The 16,819-nt window shown below is 37.0% G+C and overlaps 1 protein-coding gene across 3 annotated transcripts in view; it reads right to left on the bottom strand.

Moving 5' to 3' along the window:
* The window catches only part of DCP1A (decapping mRNA 1A), a 33,157-nt gene extending 16,841 nt beyond the window's left edge, over positions 1-16,316 (bottom strand). Inside the window, exons 1-5 of one of the 3 annotated variants that reach the window (XM_070738514.1) lie at positions 16,079-16,316; positions 10,769-10,809; positions 10,254-10,381; positions 5,578-5,644; positions 788-911 (exon numbers count right to left, since the gene is read on the bottom strand). In XM_070738514.1, the coding sequence (XP_070594615.1) occupies positions 788-911; positions 5,578-5,644; positions 10,254-10,381; positions 10,769-10,809; positions 16,079-16,213 (495 nt within the window). In that variant the 5' untranslated portion in view covers positions 16,214-16,316. The other 2 variants (XM_070738515.1, XM_070738516.1) reach the window with 2 other exon arrangements.
* Between the last annotated feature and the right edge of the window lie 503 nt (positions 16,317-16,819).

Below are 16,819 nucleotides of genomic sequence, written 5' to 3'. Positions count from 1 at the left end.
GATGTGGTCAGAAATCATGATATCACAGGACACTACTTAGTGATAACCCAGGCAGTTCCACTTATCAATCACAACCCAAAATGCATTGGCTCATTAAGTGGGAAGAAGAGGAAATTCCAAGTAAGGAGTGCAGGGATGCTACAGGTGAATAGGTAAAGCCCTGGGGGGGACTGGTGCAGGCCACACCCAAGTCAGGTGAGATGCCCAGTGAGGTGTGAACTCAAAAAGGCATGGGTATGATGGAGAAGGCATGGAGTGTGTGCCTGTGTGTGTGCAGGGAGGAGAATGAAAGAAGGCATGGGTGGGGGTGGGGGATAAGAGGGAAACTGTAAATGTGTAAATGTTACTTGAAAGAAGCTGGCACAGAAGGTCACAAATTGGTGTCCATGTTGTTGCAAGACATTGCCATTGGTCGTAAATACAAGTTGGATGCCATGCATCCAAATTTTGGTCACATGACTGTTGGAACTTTGAACACTGATTGCACCCCGTTTTCCCATAAATAAGACACCTCCTGATAATAAGCCCAATCGGGCTTTTGAGCGCATGGCAATAAGGCCAAGCACTTATTTCAGAATTTAAAAATATATATAAGACAGAGTCTTACTTTTGGAGGAAGCACTGTAAATATTTCAGTAGCATTGAAACTTCAAACAGTTGCTGAATGAATGATCATAATTCGAGGACCCTCTCAAACATATTGGTGGGTGATTATTTTGCTTTTAAATACATAAAATCCTGAAATCAGAATCTGGTTTTAAAATAGTAACATGCACAATTTTCTTACCCGTTCATATTCAACTTTTGCTTTACTAAGCAACTCTAGGATATCTGTGCAACCATTAACCCGACTGACATGTTTTCTATCCTGAAATTGTTGCTGTGATCTCTGAGTTTCTTCCTGTACCACCCTATCACAAAAGAGAACAAAAAACTACTTACATTTAGAATGTATTTTAACAACATATACCCTTCTTGGAACAGCATGATTTTAATGAAAGGGAGAGCACGCATAACATGCAAATAATAACCAATAAGATTAAAATGTACTGTAATAAGTAACATACAGATTAATCAGTATAAAGTGTACAGCATTTATTCCCTTTTACACTGATCTTTAATATGCCCATTTTATTTTAATAAAAAGATTTACAAATAGAAATAAGCAACCATTTGCTCTGACTAGGATTTGCTGAATAGTGGCTTAATTCATAATATGGGATGTACTCTAGTGTACAAAAGGTAACTAGTTGTTTCATAGATTGTATTGCATTAGAAACCTCATGAATGTTTTCTTCACAATTTTTTTATTGAGCACTTTCAAATAATTTGTGTTTACTACCTTCATTACAACTTAGCTGAACATATTATTGTTAATTTTACTTTAAATATCTATAAACCACTGTGACAATACATTTGCCCAGAAATATAAACAATAATTTAGAATGAAATAAATGGAATGCAATGTTTAATTTTTAGTTTGAGTCAGAATATTTCAACTAACTTAAAATAAATTGGCTGAAATAACTTGAAATTAAGATAAAGCGGGTATTAGGATATTAGACTAGGGCTGAGGATACCCTCAATCATGGCTGATAATTTGGACTAAACACCACTCTCAATTCAATCCATTTTCACAGAGATGTTGCTATGAGGATAAAATGAAGTGAAATCCCCAGGTAAACTGAAATAAGGGAAAGACAGGATATACAGTAGATCAAACTAGGATGACATACTAACAGCAATGGAGCAGGTATCTATTTTTCAAAGAAAAAATGGTACATATTATTGTCTTTAAAATAAAGCCAGGTAAAGATCCTATGAATCATTTTGGATGCATTTAAATGATGACAATATGTAATAATATTAAAATATAGAACAACACAAAATTTAATATTTTGCATTCTTACAAAATGGCTGCCCTGGCAGAGAGCTAGCCTATTACTGTTATATTTTCTCTAATCTCAATGATTAACTCTATTACAGTCTATCTTATATCTTTGCCTATTTGAAGAATTGACAAAGCAAATAAAATACCAGGCTGCATTGTCTAAGGATGCCTGTGAGCTTCTGTGTACTAGAGAAATTATTTGAATAAAGATAACACTAAACATGGGAATATTATATTTGTAAAACACATATTGGCTGTCTCTAGTCTAAAACTGCCCAAGGAACTGCTGATACAGTTCTACAGAGGAATTATTGAGTCTGTCATCTGCACTTCTATAATTGTCTGGTTCAGTTCTGCAACCCAACAAGACAGACACAGACTTCAGAGGATAATCAAAACTGCAGAAAAAACAATTACTGACAACCTGCCTTCCACTGAAGACCTGTATACTGCACAAGTCAAAAAAGAGGGTTCTGAAATATTTACCCTTGCATCCTGGACATAAATTGTTTCAAATCTTACCGTCAAAATGTCACTTTAGAGCACTGCCTACAAAGACAACTAGACACAAGAAAAAAAAATTCCTGAACGCTATCACTCTGCTAAACAAATAATTCCCTCACCAATGCCAAACTATTCACTAAAGCTGCACTTCTATTACTATTAGTTTTCTCATCGTTCCTATCATCCATCTCCTCCCACTTATGACTATAAGACTGTAACTTGTTGCTTGTATCCTTATGATTTTTATTACTATTGGTAATTACCATTACCATTTCCCGATTGCTTATATGCACCCTATGACAATCATTAAATGTTTTACCTCATGATTCTTGACAAATGTATGTTTTATTTTATGTACACTGAGGGATATTTACCAATGACAAATTCTTGATGTGTCCAATCATACTTGGCCAATAAAGAATTCAATTCAATTACAAAATCGGAATACATCCATCTTCTGAAATGCAAACCTACATTAGCTATAGTGTGGATTATTTAACATATTTTGCAACATAGCTGCTAAAGTGCAAGAGGAAATGTAAACAGACCTTAAATTGCAAAAAGCTTCTATTTTATACCAAATTTAAAATACATTTAATTTGTATTAGATTCCTATGCCACTACATCATTGCAGATATTATATATCATCAGATGAGTACAGTACCCCCAACATTGAAAGTATGATTAAGAGTTTGAAGTACAGTCAAGGGAATCATATGTGTATTTTCACCAATTCCTCACACCAAATCTACCAATTACTTGTAGGGTTATTATGAAACTTTTGTACTGTCATATTTAATTTCAAAAGAAAAAACTTCTAAAAAGGGGCTTGTGCAAAACAATCCAAAAGAATAAACCAAGTAGATTAACTTTTCCATTACAAAGCAAAAATAAAAAATCAGGTACAATATACAGTGCAAAGGTAGCATGCTACCCAAAATGTCACCAGCATTGCTAACAAAAATAAGTGAAGTTATTAAGAAAAAGTTAAAGTTACATTCAGAAAGATAACAAATAAATCTAAAATACAATAGCAGATGGCATAGTGAGTTAGAAATAGTGACCAAATATATCGGCATATATAACTAAAAGCTTACATTATTCATATTACAAGCAAGGAAGATGTTACCTGGAATGAGATTCTATATTAAATCTAATAACAATAATAATTTAGCAATGCTTGATCAGGTACACACAAATCAAACCACTAATTTACTATATACTTATTCTTAAAGTTGTTAGAAGAAGGAAAAATGCAAGAGACACTCATTTAAATTTATTTATGTTAAAACTGAATAGTTCTCTCTCAATAGAGAGGGAGAGATATGGCACCACTCTACAGTATCATAATTTACAATACAGTCCAGTCCCAACAGGGTTCTGCTCTTGTTTGTATTGATTCGGGTGACATAGCGTCCTTGTTTTTAGGTTGTTTCAACAACCCTCAGAATGTTAATGACCAGCTGACAGCACAGAGTATAAATCCTTTATTTTCCTTACCAGTTAAGTTGGAAGTCTCTTCGGAGAAGGGCGGCATACAAATCTAATAAATTATTATTATTATTAAATTATTAATTGAAGAAGCTTTCTGAATGAGAAGTGAAACGTCTTAAAGAAATATCAGAAAGTCTAGTTGCCTTTAAAATAAAAACACCCTTGGAGCAACAATGACCTGGGTGAATGAGAACCTCCATGGTTTGCCTATTTGCCGATGATTCTAAAGTGTGCAATAGGGTTGATATTCCTGGAGGCGTCTGTAATATGGTAAATGATTTAGCTTTACTAGATAAATGGTCAAAGCAATGGAAACTGCAGTTTAATGTTTCCAAATGTAAAATAATGCACTTGGGGAAAAGGAATCCTCAATCTGAGTATTGCATTGGCAGTTCTGTGTTAGCAAAAACTTCAGAAGAAAAGGATTTAGGGGTAGTGATTTCTGACAGTCTCAAAATGGGTGAACAGTGCAGTCAGGCGGTAGGGAAAGCAAGTAGGATGCTTGGCTGCATAGCTAGAGGTATAACAAGCAGGAAGAGGGAGATTGTGATCCCGCTGTATAGAGCGCTGGTGAGACCCCATTTGGAATACTGTGTTCAGTTCTGGAGACCTCACCTACAAAAAGATATTGACAAAATTGAACGGGTCCAAAGACGCGCTAAAAGAATGGTGGAAGGTCTTAAGCATAAAACGTATCAGGAAAGACTTAATGAACTCAATCTGTATAGTCTGGAGGACAGAAGGAAGAGGGGGGACATGATCGAAACATTTAAATATGTTAAAGGGTTAAATAAGGTCCAGGAGGGAAGTGTTTTTAATAGGAAAGTGAACACAAGAACAAGGGGACACAACCTGAAGTTAGTTGGGGGAAAGATCAAAAGTAACATGAGAAAATATTATTTTACTGAAAGAGTAGTAGATCCTTGGAACAAACTTCCAGCAGACGTGGTAGATAAATCCACAGTAACTGAATTTAAACATGCCTGGGATAAACATAGATCCATCCTAAGATAAAATACAGAAAATAGTATAAGGGCAGACTAGATGGACCACGAGGTCTTTTTCTGTCGTCAGACTTCTATGTTTCTATGATAGTTGTTAAATGCTTTTTGATCGAAAAGAAATATGTATTTCTTAAGAAATACTTATGGTAGGTTACTTTAAAAAAACCCAAAAACCACATGATCTTTTTTATATGCTGAATGTGTGAATGTTTCCTGAGAATTCAAAGCATTGAGATAATGCAGGAAAGTGCATCTTTGTATCTGGCATTTTAAAGATTAAAATGTTTGAAGTTATAATTTATATACCGCTCCATTTCCAGAGATTATAAGAGTGTTACAGTACAATTATATTATGATTTAAAACATCAATGTAATTATAAACAATCAATCAGTGCTATCATTCATTGTGATTTTTAAATTATCTCCAGCAGACATAAAACCATACCTTAATTCCAAATGTGGGATACAGAATTACAATTTGAATCTTTGTTCCAATGTATTTGTCACAATGTATTTTTATCATAAAGTATTATATTAAGTCATCATGCGCCTTTAGAAGTAGGTGAGCAGAAGAAAAAAAATCACACAAAAATCAATTTTGCAGTGAGATGTTATAAAGCTAAAAATAACCTAAGCATGTTTATTCATTCTTTCAATTTATAGATTAAAAAATTAGGTACTTACTTAGACATGAGTTTTGCTATTCGATGACAGTCATTCTTATCATAAAACCAGATACTGTAAATTAACACTGGAAGATATTTTAAAGAAGTGGTTATTTTTTTAAAGAAGTAAACTATTACAGAGGATATGTGAATAAAAATGTAAAGCAGCAGCAGAATGAATAGATTGCAATTTACTTAAAATCATTATGCAAAACTAAGTACTTGCTACTGTGTGGTTTTCAATGTTAAGAATCCAAACATAATACAGGTAGAGCTTGCTTAACAAACAAAATTGGAACCTGCAACTCCATCCCCATGTGCTGTATTCACTAGGTGAAAAATCATGTGACTATGAGAAACTTATGACATCCCTTCCCAGGAACTACACTGGTCGTTAAGCAAAACATCAAATGACTGCAGCTTACAATTTTACTTCCGTGTTCTCCATTAATTCTGCTTGCTGCAAAGCACTCAAAAGGCAATAATATGACTGCAGGATGAGGTCTGGTCACATTGTAATTTTGAACATTGCTAAATGAGCAGTAAGCAAGGACTATCTGTATCATAATACAGGATTAATATTTATATAACATTCATTACAAGATAGAGTTGTATAAAATATTTCAAGCTCAAATTTTCAATTCCACTTTTATTGCTTGACACACATTCAGATTTTCCCAAGAGAGTTTTGATGCTTGTTTTGTGTCAGAAATGCAGGAATTAGAAAAGAGAAATTGTTAATTTAAATTTAAAAAGATTTAAAACTGTTAATAAAAACAACTTTATATCATTCTAACCCAATAAGAGCCACACTGATGGCACTTATCTTTCCAACCAGAATTCTTGTCAGTCCCAGGGGGTATTGCAAAACATGGATAATTGTTTGAATAGTGCCACATTTGCAGTAAATATCTTTGTTCTCTCAGAGAAACCCCTATTATTCCATATGGCCTTTGTTCTAGTCAGTATGCAATCTATTTAAATATCTCCAAACTGTCCAGGCAACTCCTCAAGCAGTTCTGTCCCATTATGAAGAAGTTTAATGTTTAACACTATTTTGATAATTTCTGAAGTATTTTAAGTTCAAGGCAGTTCATTGTGAGCAAAAATTGCTTATGGGAAAGCCAGAACAGTTTTTCAATACTTCTGGTTTCTAAATTCAGAATGGAATATTTCAAATGCAAAATGTTTCACATTCAAAATGTTTACACATCGCTTTTAACAATTGTTGCAACCAAGAAAAATCCTTATTCTTGAATTACAAAAAATGCTAAAGACTGTTATCTCCAAAATGTGACAAGTTAGTGATATATCAGAAGAAATAAACACTTGAATAGGTAAAGAATCCAAAATACAATGCTGTAAATAAACCTTAGAAGCCAGTTAACAATTTAAATGAAATTTTGTAATTCTTCTTACCCTTTTGGAGAGAAAAAATGAACTCTCAAACATGATTAATATCTTGAACTCAAGGGTAGTTTTCCTAAAATTTAAAAACTGTCATTCATTCTACCTACTGTCAAACAATAAAAAGAGGAAAAATATGAAGTATAACTGGTAAATGAAGATGGGTTTAAAAAAATGTAGGGACTGAGGAAAAAGGATGAAAGAAACAAAGGGCAGGAAGGGAAAACAGGTGATTCAGATGTAAACCAGAGCCATAAAAATGTGGTGGCCAAGCCAAATATATATAAACACCCCCTCCCCTCAAAGTATACCCAATAAATAAAATAAAGATTACCAAATATGTATAATTATCACACTACAATTTCTGGCTCATAACTCCAATTTCAATATTTTATTTCAGACGAGACAAGTTCTCCCATTGAACTATGAGATATACTTCCAACTAAGCACACAAAAACTATATATCATTTAGTAGTCTGGTTGTCTGGGCTTTGGGACAGTAATATTATGGTATTGATCAGGGTTCCTATAGCTAGTTTTCCCCTGCATCCCATAAAGTCTTCCTCAGTGCAATGGTTCAGAAGTGGAATTGCCAAGCAATATATGAAGTCGGTATAGGATCTGCTTAAAAGCCTAAGAGTTCTTTGAAAATCCTGTAACCCATTAGGGTGCAGAAAGTTGCCTTTCTTTTACATTTGGAAGTTTTAGCTAGATTGGGATTTTTGGCAGCATACAAATCTAATAAATTGAATTGAATTGAATTCTTCATGGTAATATGCTAGGAATTACTTTTAATTTATCCATGGCTATCTTTTCCTGCTTGCCAGTTTGGAGCTAATTCAGATCATTTGGGGGATGATGCTTAATTTGATGTCTTGTAATTCCTGTGACGTGAAAAAACAATATATATCCAAGTGCAAAAACTAACACTTTAGACTTTCTCTTTCTAGAACTGCAGAAATAATGGTCTACAAGATGTTTTGGTAAATCCACCACCTGGAAGAGATGCAACTTCAATATGTGAAGCCCTCTATTCAAAGACACCTAACAGAAAAGCTCATTTGGCTCAACTCTAAGAAGACTAGAACTATCTGGTTTGACTAATCCAACTTCAATCAGAAGCTGAACAAAGGCTAATCTGGAATTTATAGAATCCCTGAGTGTTTCAGTAGGATTCTGATGACCAATGGCATGAGCAGAAAATAAAGAAAAACCCTTTGGTCTGATTTTGGCCATCAGAATTATAATATTTTTGCTTTCTTAATAAAATATTTTTATGAAGCAGAAATAAATGTACTCTACTGGAATATGGAACCCTAAATTCTCTAGATACCATTTCAAGCATTTCAGTGTGAAGAATAATTAATCTAGAGGTATAAGCATGATGAAATAAAACACATGTGTGTCTAAAGTGAATATCAAAGCCAAGATTTAATGGGTTTGTCCTAAACATAGCAAGAACAAGAAAGATAAATACTTTGCAATAGATTGCAGTGACAGCTGCTGACACATTAGTTCAGTGCATCACACGACTGTACATATTTGACTGCTCTCAATTTAAATTCCATTATAAAAATCCTAATGCAATTCCATTATTTCTGTCCACTGAAATAGCAAAACAGTCCCACTCCTTATCTTGGCTGAACATGCTTAAGATAGCTACCAATTCATTCATGTTCTGCAATGAAACACATGATGTCCTACCAACATTGTCAATCTCCTGATAACTTTGTCCTTTTTTTTACTGTAAGCACACTGGCCCACATTGAAAATGAAATTTTGTTGCCTGTTCTCAAGAGAAAAGTATGCATCTACCAAAACACACCACAAACACCCACACTCCCACAGTAGTGGAAAATTTGAGTATGTAATGGAAAGAAGAAAACTGAGAGTTCATGATGCACTCCCTCAATGTGTTACTAAAATAGGTACTACCATATATGAGGTATGTGCTGTTTACCTGCTGCATAACAATACTTTCAACTCAAAACAAATCAAATCCTTATTACAGTCATAGACTAGTAAAAAGGACTACAAACAATTGGTAATTTAAAAAACAATTTTAAAAAATTAGACTATATATATATATATATGAGTCTAATTTTTTAAAAGTTAAAATATTTAAAAACTGTAAAAAGAGAGTAAAAAAACTAAAAGGAGGGATGGAAATATTAAGCAGATGTAAGAAAGGGAACATAAAATTTAGCATATGGTAAATCAAATCTGTCACACAAAAACACACTTGAATAATGAACAAACTGCTCATTAAGATTAGTTTATGGCACAGGTCATCTTCTGACAGATTTTAAACACTGCTGTGCAGAACTTGGCCATGTTATATGTTGTAGCAGGCAATATCTGCAAGCAGCAGGAGGCAAAGAATTGTCTTTGGCACCATGGCAGTTTGTGCAGTAATAAAACTGCATACAGCTACCATAGTACAAATGTCTCTGTAATACAGAGATTGGAAGAGTACATACTCTGTTGTTTCTATATATCCAGAATCACAAGGGCATTCTCTTTCTGGGTAGGGAATTATCCTGTTGGCCTTCAAGGACAGCTGAGGGAAGGACATGACATTGAACCAGTGCAAAAGCTTTCCAATTCTAACACTTTCAAATCTCTTTGATTTTTCTTTGTATTTTCCTCAGCTAATTGCATCCATACAACTCAAACTGAATGCAAACCTGTTCTCATTGTATGTCAGACATGAAAAACCAGACCTGCACATATAGGTTCAAATTAGCTACTTTATTGTTCTAGGCCTATTTCACAGGAATCTCCCGACTGGCAGTTTTTGCTTGGGAAAGAGTAGATAAGGCTCAAAAGCATTACAGGAAATTGGGGGGGGGGGGGGGGGGATTAGACCTTGCCCTCTTTTTAGACTAGTGAACAGTTCAGACTATTTCCCCCTTCAGTCCTCTTCCCAGCTGGGACAGTAGCTCTCCAAGATCATGTCACACATAAACACAAAAATCCTGATTCAACATACCTTTTGGAAGAAAGGTGTGTCATAAATATAAATGTTTGTTAAACATTAATTAATATTATTTGCATAAATAATTGCTTTAAAGGACTGTAAGTCACTGTAATTACATAGATTACACCAATTGTTTGGCCAGATTTCATACTTGGTGGCATCTGTGAAGTTAAATTTTGTGCCACTAAATGCAAAATCCTTTAAATAAAGGATGTTAAACAGAGATTTTACTGCACTTAAAATAGGATAATTTTTCTAAATTTCTACAAGTGGAATTTCCATAAGAATATATTCAAGGACATACTTACAGTTGGCATTTCTATAAAGAAGAAAAGGTTCATGAAGTTGAAACTCCAAGTCTTTGTTTACGGGCTCAACCAAGTTGTGCATGCTCAATCGATTTACAATCGTAAAACCATGGTAAGGTGAAGCAGACCTATTATTTCAAGGGAAACAAACAATGGATAAACTGATTTGTAAAAGCATAAGAAAGCTTTGACAGTAGCAGTGTTCTCAAAGTGCCATTGAAGAGTAAGTTTAAAAAGGAAGAAAAAACAGAGAGCACAACCCTTGTGACTTTCTGCAAGAGACTATGGAGTACAAACAGAAGCACAATTTCAAAGATTCTATACCAAATTTTAAAAATGACTATTGCTCAAACAGAATCACCATTCATTTCAACACATTATACAAACCATAGTACTGATTAAGAATAATGCAATATTGTTTAATTGCCCTAGTATATTATACCAGCAAGAGACAAATATTACACACTGTTCTACTATACTGTTAATCCAATTATTCTTGAAAATTATTTCATTACCTTTTATACACAAATAGGGTACCTTCTATATCAGTCTTCTCCTATAACAAAGACCAATAATAACAACAAATTAATGCAAACAGAAGGTCATTTGATGCATTCCTAAGTTTCATTAAATAAGAAATTATAACTATGACATAATGAATGGGATTGATATAATTCAACATTAGAGGATAATGATCAGTGCAAAAATTCCCACTAATAACAATTCATTAATACCTTCACTACAATAATTTCAAAAATATGGACTACATACTTTTATATTGTTTATGTTGCTTATAATAGTAGATTGGGAAAATATATAATTAAAAAGTTTATAATTACAATCTTTAAATTAATAATAAAGTCGTAGGTTTTATTAATAGACTTAAAAAATAAAACTACATCATTTATTTGTCTAGCAACTTCTTCAAGCATATTAGTAAAAGAAAGTGAGTTAATTTTTAATATTAATCTTACTACCAATAGAAAAGTTAATATGTAAGACATTTTTGCTTTTTTTCCAGGTAACCATAAGATGCTAACACTGATAGATTACAAATTTAAAGAAGTTTCTATCACACAATGTTGTATCAGAGCATTAAATTTTCATACTAAAATCTGACATGTGAAAAAGAATATATTTTTATTTATTATTATTTTATTAATTGGATTTATATGCTTTCAACATCAAGACTTCAATTCATATGTGAGTGATTACACTATATTGCTCAAATTTTGCTCACTGCACGGACAAAGTGTATAGGTAGAAATGGTGAAGATACAAAAATGAAGAAGTCAAGGATCTGAAATATGTAGGTGTACAACAAAGAGACCATCAGCAATATTTTATTGTTTGTACAGTAGATGATTGTCTGCTTCTTATGAGCATCAAAGGCAACTTTCAAAGAAAACAATGATTCTATCAAGTCACAATCAGCTTCTGGTGATGATGTCAACATAGTTTATTTTTCTTCTTGGCAAAAAAACCCCAACACACTATGGAAAAGGTTTGCCATTGTTCTCCCACTCTTTAAAAAAAATTGATTTCTCATTCTAAGCTGTATGTCCTAGTTGTCTCCTATTTAAGTATTAAACAGATCTCGTCTTGCTTAATTCTTCTGAGACTGGGCTGACCAATGTTTGCTAGACAGCATTCAAATTGAAATTAGTGAGCATGAAAATTGAAGAACAAGAATCTTTAAGAATCCAGAACAAAAATGTTTCCAACATTACAATAAAAATTCTTGATTTCCAATAGCAAGAAGTTGCAATACAAAAATCTCAGTTGATAATCTTTCAAATATCCTTTAGTCCTAGATCAGTTTTAAAGAGGCTGTTCTTGTTCAAACAAGGCACTCTTGATATAAACATAACATAGAAATTCTAATGGCGTAATTTAAATACGGTAATTGGGAACTATAGACTACATACAGATTTAATAAATAAAACTGTTCTATTTAGACAACATGTTCTATGTTATACTCTATTCCACATGAATATATTTAAAGTTTTTAAAAAGACATCTCTGTTTCTTTCTTGTTATATTAAATTAAATTTTATTTTTATTTACCTCATAAGAGTGGTTCATCTTCCTACAAAGAGATGGGGAAGGAAGTGATATGTGTCTCAATGTTTGTTTATTTATTTATTTCATTTCCTGCCCCATTTAATTTGTCACAAAACAAAATCAAACTATAGGAATACTAGATGATTACAGAAAGAACACTAGGTGAAGTGCTTCCCTGAAAAATAGGTAGTGGCAATAGTATTACCAAACTACTGTACTAAGTCAGGGAGAGTAGTTAGGAGGTGTAGATGCCAGGAGTTATTCTGAGAAGGGTTTATCAACTTTTCACCCAATATAGAGCAATATCAGGTAGACCAGATTAAGAAACCTATACCATATAAATTAGGACTACTCTTATAACAGAACAGAATCTTGCAAATCTCGGTATGTTTCCTCCAATTTCCTCATTTTATCTCTGTGTGAACTGAGAAGGGTTCTAGGATGTTTATCAAATTAATTTCTTGGAATGAGCTCAAACCCCACTTGTCTTAGTAGACAGAGGCTCTTCCTCTTGTCCTTCAAAGCAATTCCTTACATCCTATATAGCTTTGCTACTACCCTGTTTCCCTCAAAATAAGACATCCCATGATAATTGGGCTTTTGAGTGCATGACAATAAGGCCAAGTGCTTATTTTACGGTTCAAAAAAATAAGATAGGGTCTTATTTTTGGGAAAACATGTTAAATGTTCAAAATATTGTCAACTATCTGAGAGAAAAGTTAGGCTAGTTAGGATTTATGAATGGAATAGTGTACATAAGGTTCAATGCCACATCCAGTTTTCACATCCATCAAAGATTAAATATTTTATTTCATGTCTGAATACAGCATTAACCAAGATTTTACAGTTCCATACCTGCAAGGACTAATGCAATTATTAATGTAAGAATATGATTCCTGCTATGGCAGGAAAGGAAAGAAAAAACAAAAAAAATATAAAAACCTACAAAATACAGTAAGTTGCCAAGACTCATTTTACATTTGAGATATAAAGTTTCTGTACGCCACAAGCAGATAGAGTACATATCAGAATACAACATTCCCCATTATTCAGTCAGAGCTGAAAAAGCTTCTTGTATGAGAAGCGAAACATCTTCAGAGAAATAGCTTCAGAGAAATAGTGTAATTCAACCATTTCAGAGAAATAGTGGAGCTACATTATTCAGCTCGGGCCAGAAGTAATGAATATTTTTATTGAATGAATGTTGAGGGGTTTTATATTTATATCTTTTATATTGTTTATATTGCTTGTAAACCGCTCAGTGTCCGAAAGGAGTTGGGCTGTTTATAAATGTAATATATTTAATTAAATTTAATAAACTTTATTTACTAAGTTTGTACTACAATTACTACTAGTTTTTTCCTCATTATTCCTATCACCATTTTCTCTCACTTACGACTGTGACTGTAACTTGTTGCTTGTGTCCTTAAGATTTTTATTAATATGAATTGTTTCTTCATTGCTTATTTGACCCCTATGACAGTGTTTCCCAACCTTTTTTGAGCCGCGGCACATTATTCATATTTTCAAAATCCTGGGGAACACTGAACGGGGGGTGGAGGGGTGGCTAAAGAAATGTTTTGACAAAAAAAAAATCTTCCTCCATTTCGCTCTATTTCTCCCTCACTCTTTCTCTCTCTTCCTTCCTTCCCTTCTTTCTCTCTCTCCATTCCTCTTTCTTTCTTCCTCTCTTTTTTGCTCTTTCTCTCTCCCTCCTTCCCTCCCTATATGTCTTTCTCTCTCCCTTGCTCTCTCTGCCTCTCTTGCTATCTCTCTTTCATTCTCTCTCTTTCTTTCTCTCTCTCTCTGTCTCTCTTTCTCTGTCTCTTTCTCTCTCTCTTGCTAGCTCTCTTTCTCTCTCTTTCTCTTTCTCTGTCTCTCTCTCTCTGCCTCTCTTGCTATGTCTTTCTTGCTCTGTCTCTCTTTCTCTCTCTTCCTTTCTTCTCTGCGGAGGCCGGCGAAGGTTTTTCTTATTTTAAATGTTCCGGGTGGCAGGGGGATGCGGAGCCCGCACGCACCCCCCCCCGATATTCCAAATTCTGCCTCAGCTGTGAGAAGAACGCCTGCCCCGCCTGTCCTGCAGCCCTTTCGCTGACAGCCTGGGACAAAAGCGCTCCGTGAAGGGACTGCAAGAGGGGCCGGGCGGGCATTAGCAGCCAGATGAGGAGGACGAGAAGCCGCTGCAGCCACCCCCAACCCCCCCCCCTTCCCTGGGTGCCTTCCAAAGGCTCCTGGAAAAAGGCAGGAGGTAGCAACAAGGCGCGAGGACAAGCAGGCAGCTTGGCGGAGGGGAAGCGCTGAGGGGCTCTCCTCCTTCCCCACCCCCCGCGCTTCTCTCCCGCCCTGGCTTTTGCTTTGCCCGCAGATTTCCCCGCAGTTCAAAAGGAGGCAAGAGGTGGCCTGGATGAAATTGCGGGGAAATAATGGGGCAAAGCGAAAGCCAGGGCGGGAGAGAAGCGCGGGGGTGGGGAAGGAGGAGAGCCCCTCAGCGCTTCCCCTCCGCCAAGCTGCCTGCTTGTCCTCGCGCCTCGTTGCTACCTCAGCTCATGCTGCTCCCACCATGGCTGCGCGCGGTTCCGGTGCCCTTGGCTGAAGGTCGTCCTGTGGCTGGTCTTGGGCTTTACGGTGGCTTCCTGGTTCCCTCTCCTCCCTCCGCCTGTGTCTACCGCCAGCGCCTCATTCCTCGGAGCTGCCGCTTCGTTCCAGGCAGCCCAGCCACGCTGCCGTAGAAAGTGCAGAGGTTATTGCCGCCACCTCTGCCTCCACTCAGGGAGCCACCGTGGTTGAGCTGAGGGAGAGGAAAAGGCGCGGTGACCACGGTGGCTCCCTGAGTGGAGGCAGAAGCGGTGGCAATAACCTCTGTGCTTTCTACGGCAGCGTGGCTGAGCTGGACGGAAGGAAGCGGCAGCTCCCACTCGAGGAACCCACGGCAACGGGCGACGGCTTGGTGGGAGGCGACGGCGGGAGACACAGGCAGTGGGAGGAGAGGGAACCAGGAAGCGACTGTGAAGCCCAAGACCATCCACAGGACGACACTCAGGCAGGGGCGCCGGCAGCGCCCCACCCAGCTTGAGCTTCTCGCGGCACACCTGGCCATGTCTCGCGGCACACTACTGTTGGGAAACGCTGCCCTATGACAATAATTAAATGTTGTGTCTCATGATTCTTGACAAATAGATATTTTTCTTTTTATGTACACTCAGAGCAGATGTACCAATGACAAATTTCTTGTGTGTCCAATCACACCTGGCCAATAAAGAATTATATTCTATTCTAAATTAAAAACCAGAAAGTCCAGTTGCCTCTTGAAGGGGGAAAAAAAGCAGCTTTGGGCCAACTACATAAACCATCCCTTCTGAAGTGGACCAGACATCGACTGCTGTTAGTTGCTACTACTAGCACCGCAGTTCAGCTTTACTCACTTTAACCCGTGGAGTGCCACTGAAAAGCAGAGGTGGTTGTTATGCAAGACCCCCAAATTGCTTGAGCGCTGAGCCCCGCCGTATTTGCGAGGAAGGGGCGGAACGACCAACGGCGACCGGTTGCCTCAAGCAAAGTGGGTGTGTTGAGGAGCGGCTCCGTGCTGCCGCAAGGACCGGGTTATAAAGTGTCGCCCTCCTTGCCTTCGCCAACCCAGGCCCGCTCTGTCAAGGGAGGGCAAGAAACCGAAAGGTGCCCCACGAACCACTAAGGCGCGCCGTGGGAAGTCACGCATTCAACCAAGAGCCTCTTTGCCCCGCTCGGTCTGGAGGGCCACTCACCCATTCGTTGGCCTTTGGACTGAAGCGATAAAGGGCCACCTGGCCGGTCACGTCAGCGATGCTGGTGATGTAGGGATCGTGCCGCTTTAAGGCCGCCAGGCTCATCTCTTGCCCCGCTTTATTCAGAGACTCCATCTTGGATCCGGGATCTCGGCAACAGCGGAGAAAGGAAGGAAGAGAAAGAAAAAAAAGAGCAGGGGGAGCGGAAACCGCGAGGGACGCAGTGATATTCAGCTCTGCGTGTAACCTTCCCCTTCCGCCGGGCGGGAATTTCTACCTCGGGCTTTCCGTTCCGCCCTTTGGGGGGGGAGGGGCTTGGGGCGTTGGAGAAGTCGCCGTCGCCGCTGCTTTTTCGTTTCTCCTTTTTTTCGTTCGCGATCTTTTCTCAGCTACAAATTCAAATAGAGGTGGGGGGGGGGGTGGACCTTTGGAAGACTGTTTACTTGTTACTGGCTGGTTTATAAACAGAACATGTTCTGAACTTCGGCCTGAGGAAGAGCTGAAGAAGCTCCTTGGATGAGAAGCGAAACTCTTCAAATAAAAACAAAAGTCCAATTGCCTCTTTGGGGGAAAAAACACCCTTGTAGGATAACCATTGATCCGAATGACTGAGAATCTCCATAGACATCTGGTGCTACAGTTAAAGATACTGTCACGTTTTAGTCAAAAGTCTACTTTTAATTCGACTTTTAATTTATTTAATTTAATTAATTTAACTTTTAATTCTTCAGATAGTTTCAA

Source organism: Erythrolamprus reginae, chromosome 2 (assembly GCF_031021105.1).
Source record: "Erythrolamprus reginae isolate rEryReg1 chromosome 2, rEryReg1.hap1, whole genome shotgun sequence".
NCBI classification, from domain to species: domain Eukaryota; kingdom Metazoa; phylum Chordata; class Lepidosauria; order Squamata; family Dipsadidae; genus Erythrolamprus; species Erythrolamprus reginae.
The sequence above is the reverse complement of the archived record's forward strand: the minus strand, read 5'-3'. Positions and strand labels throughout refer to the sequence as shown.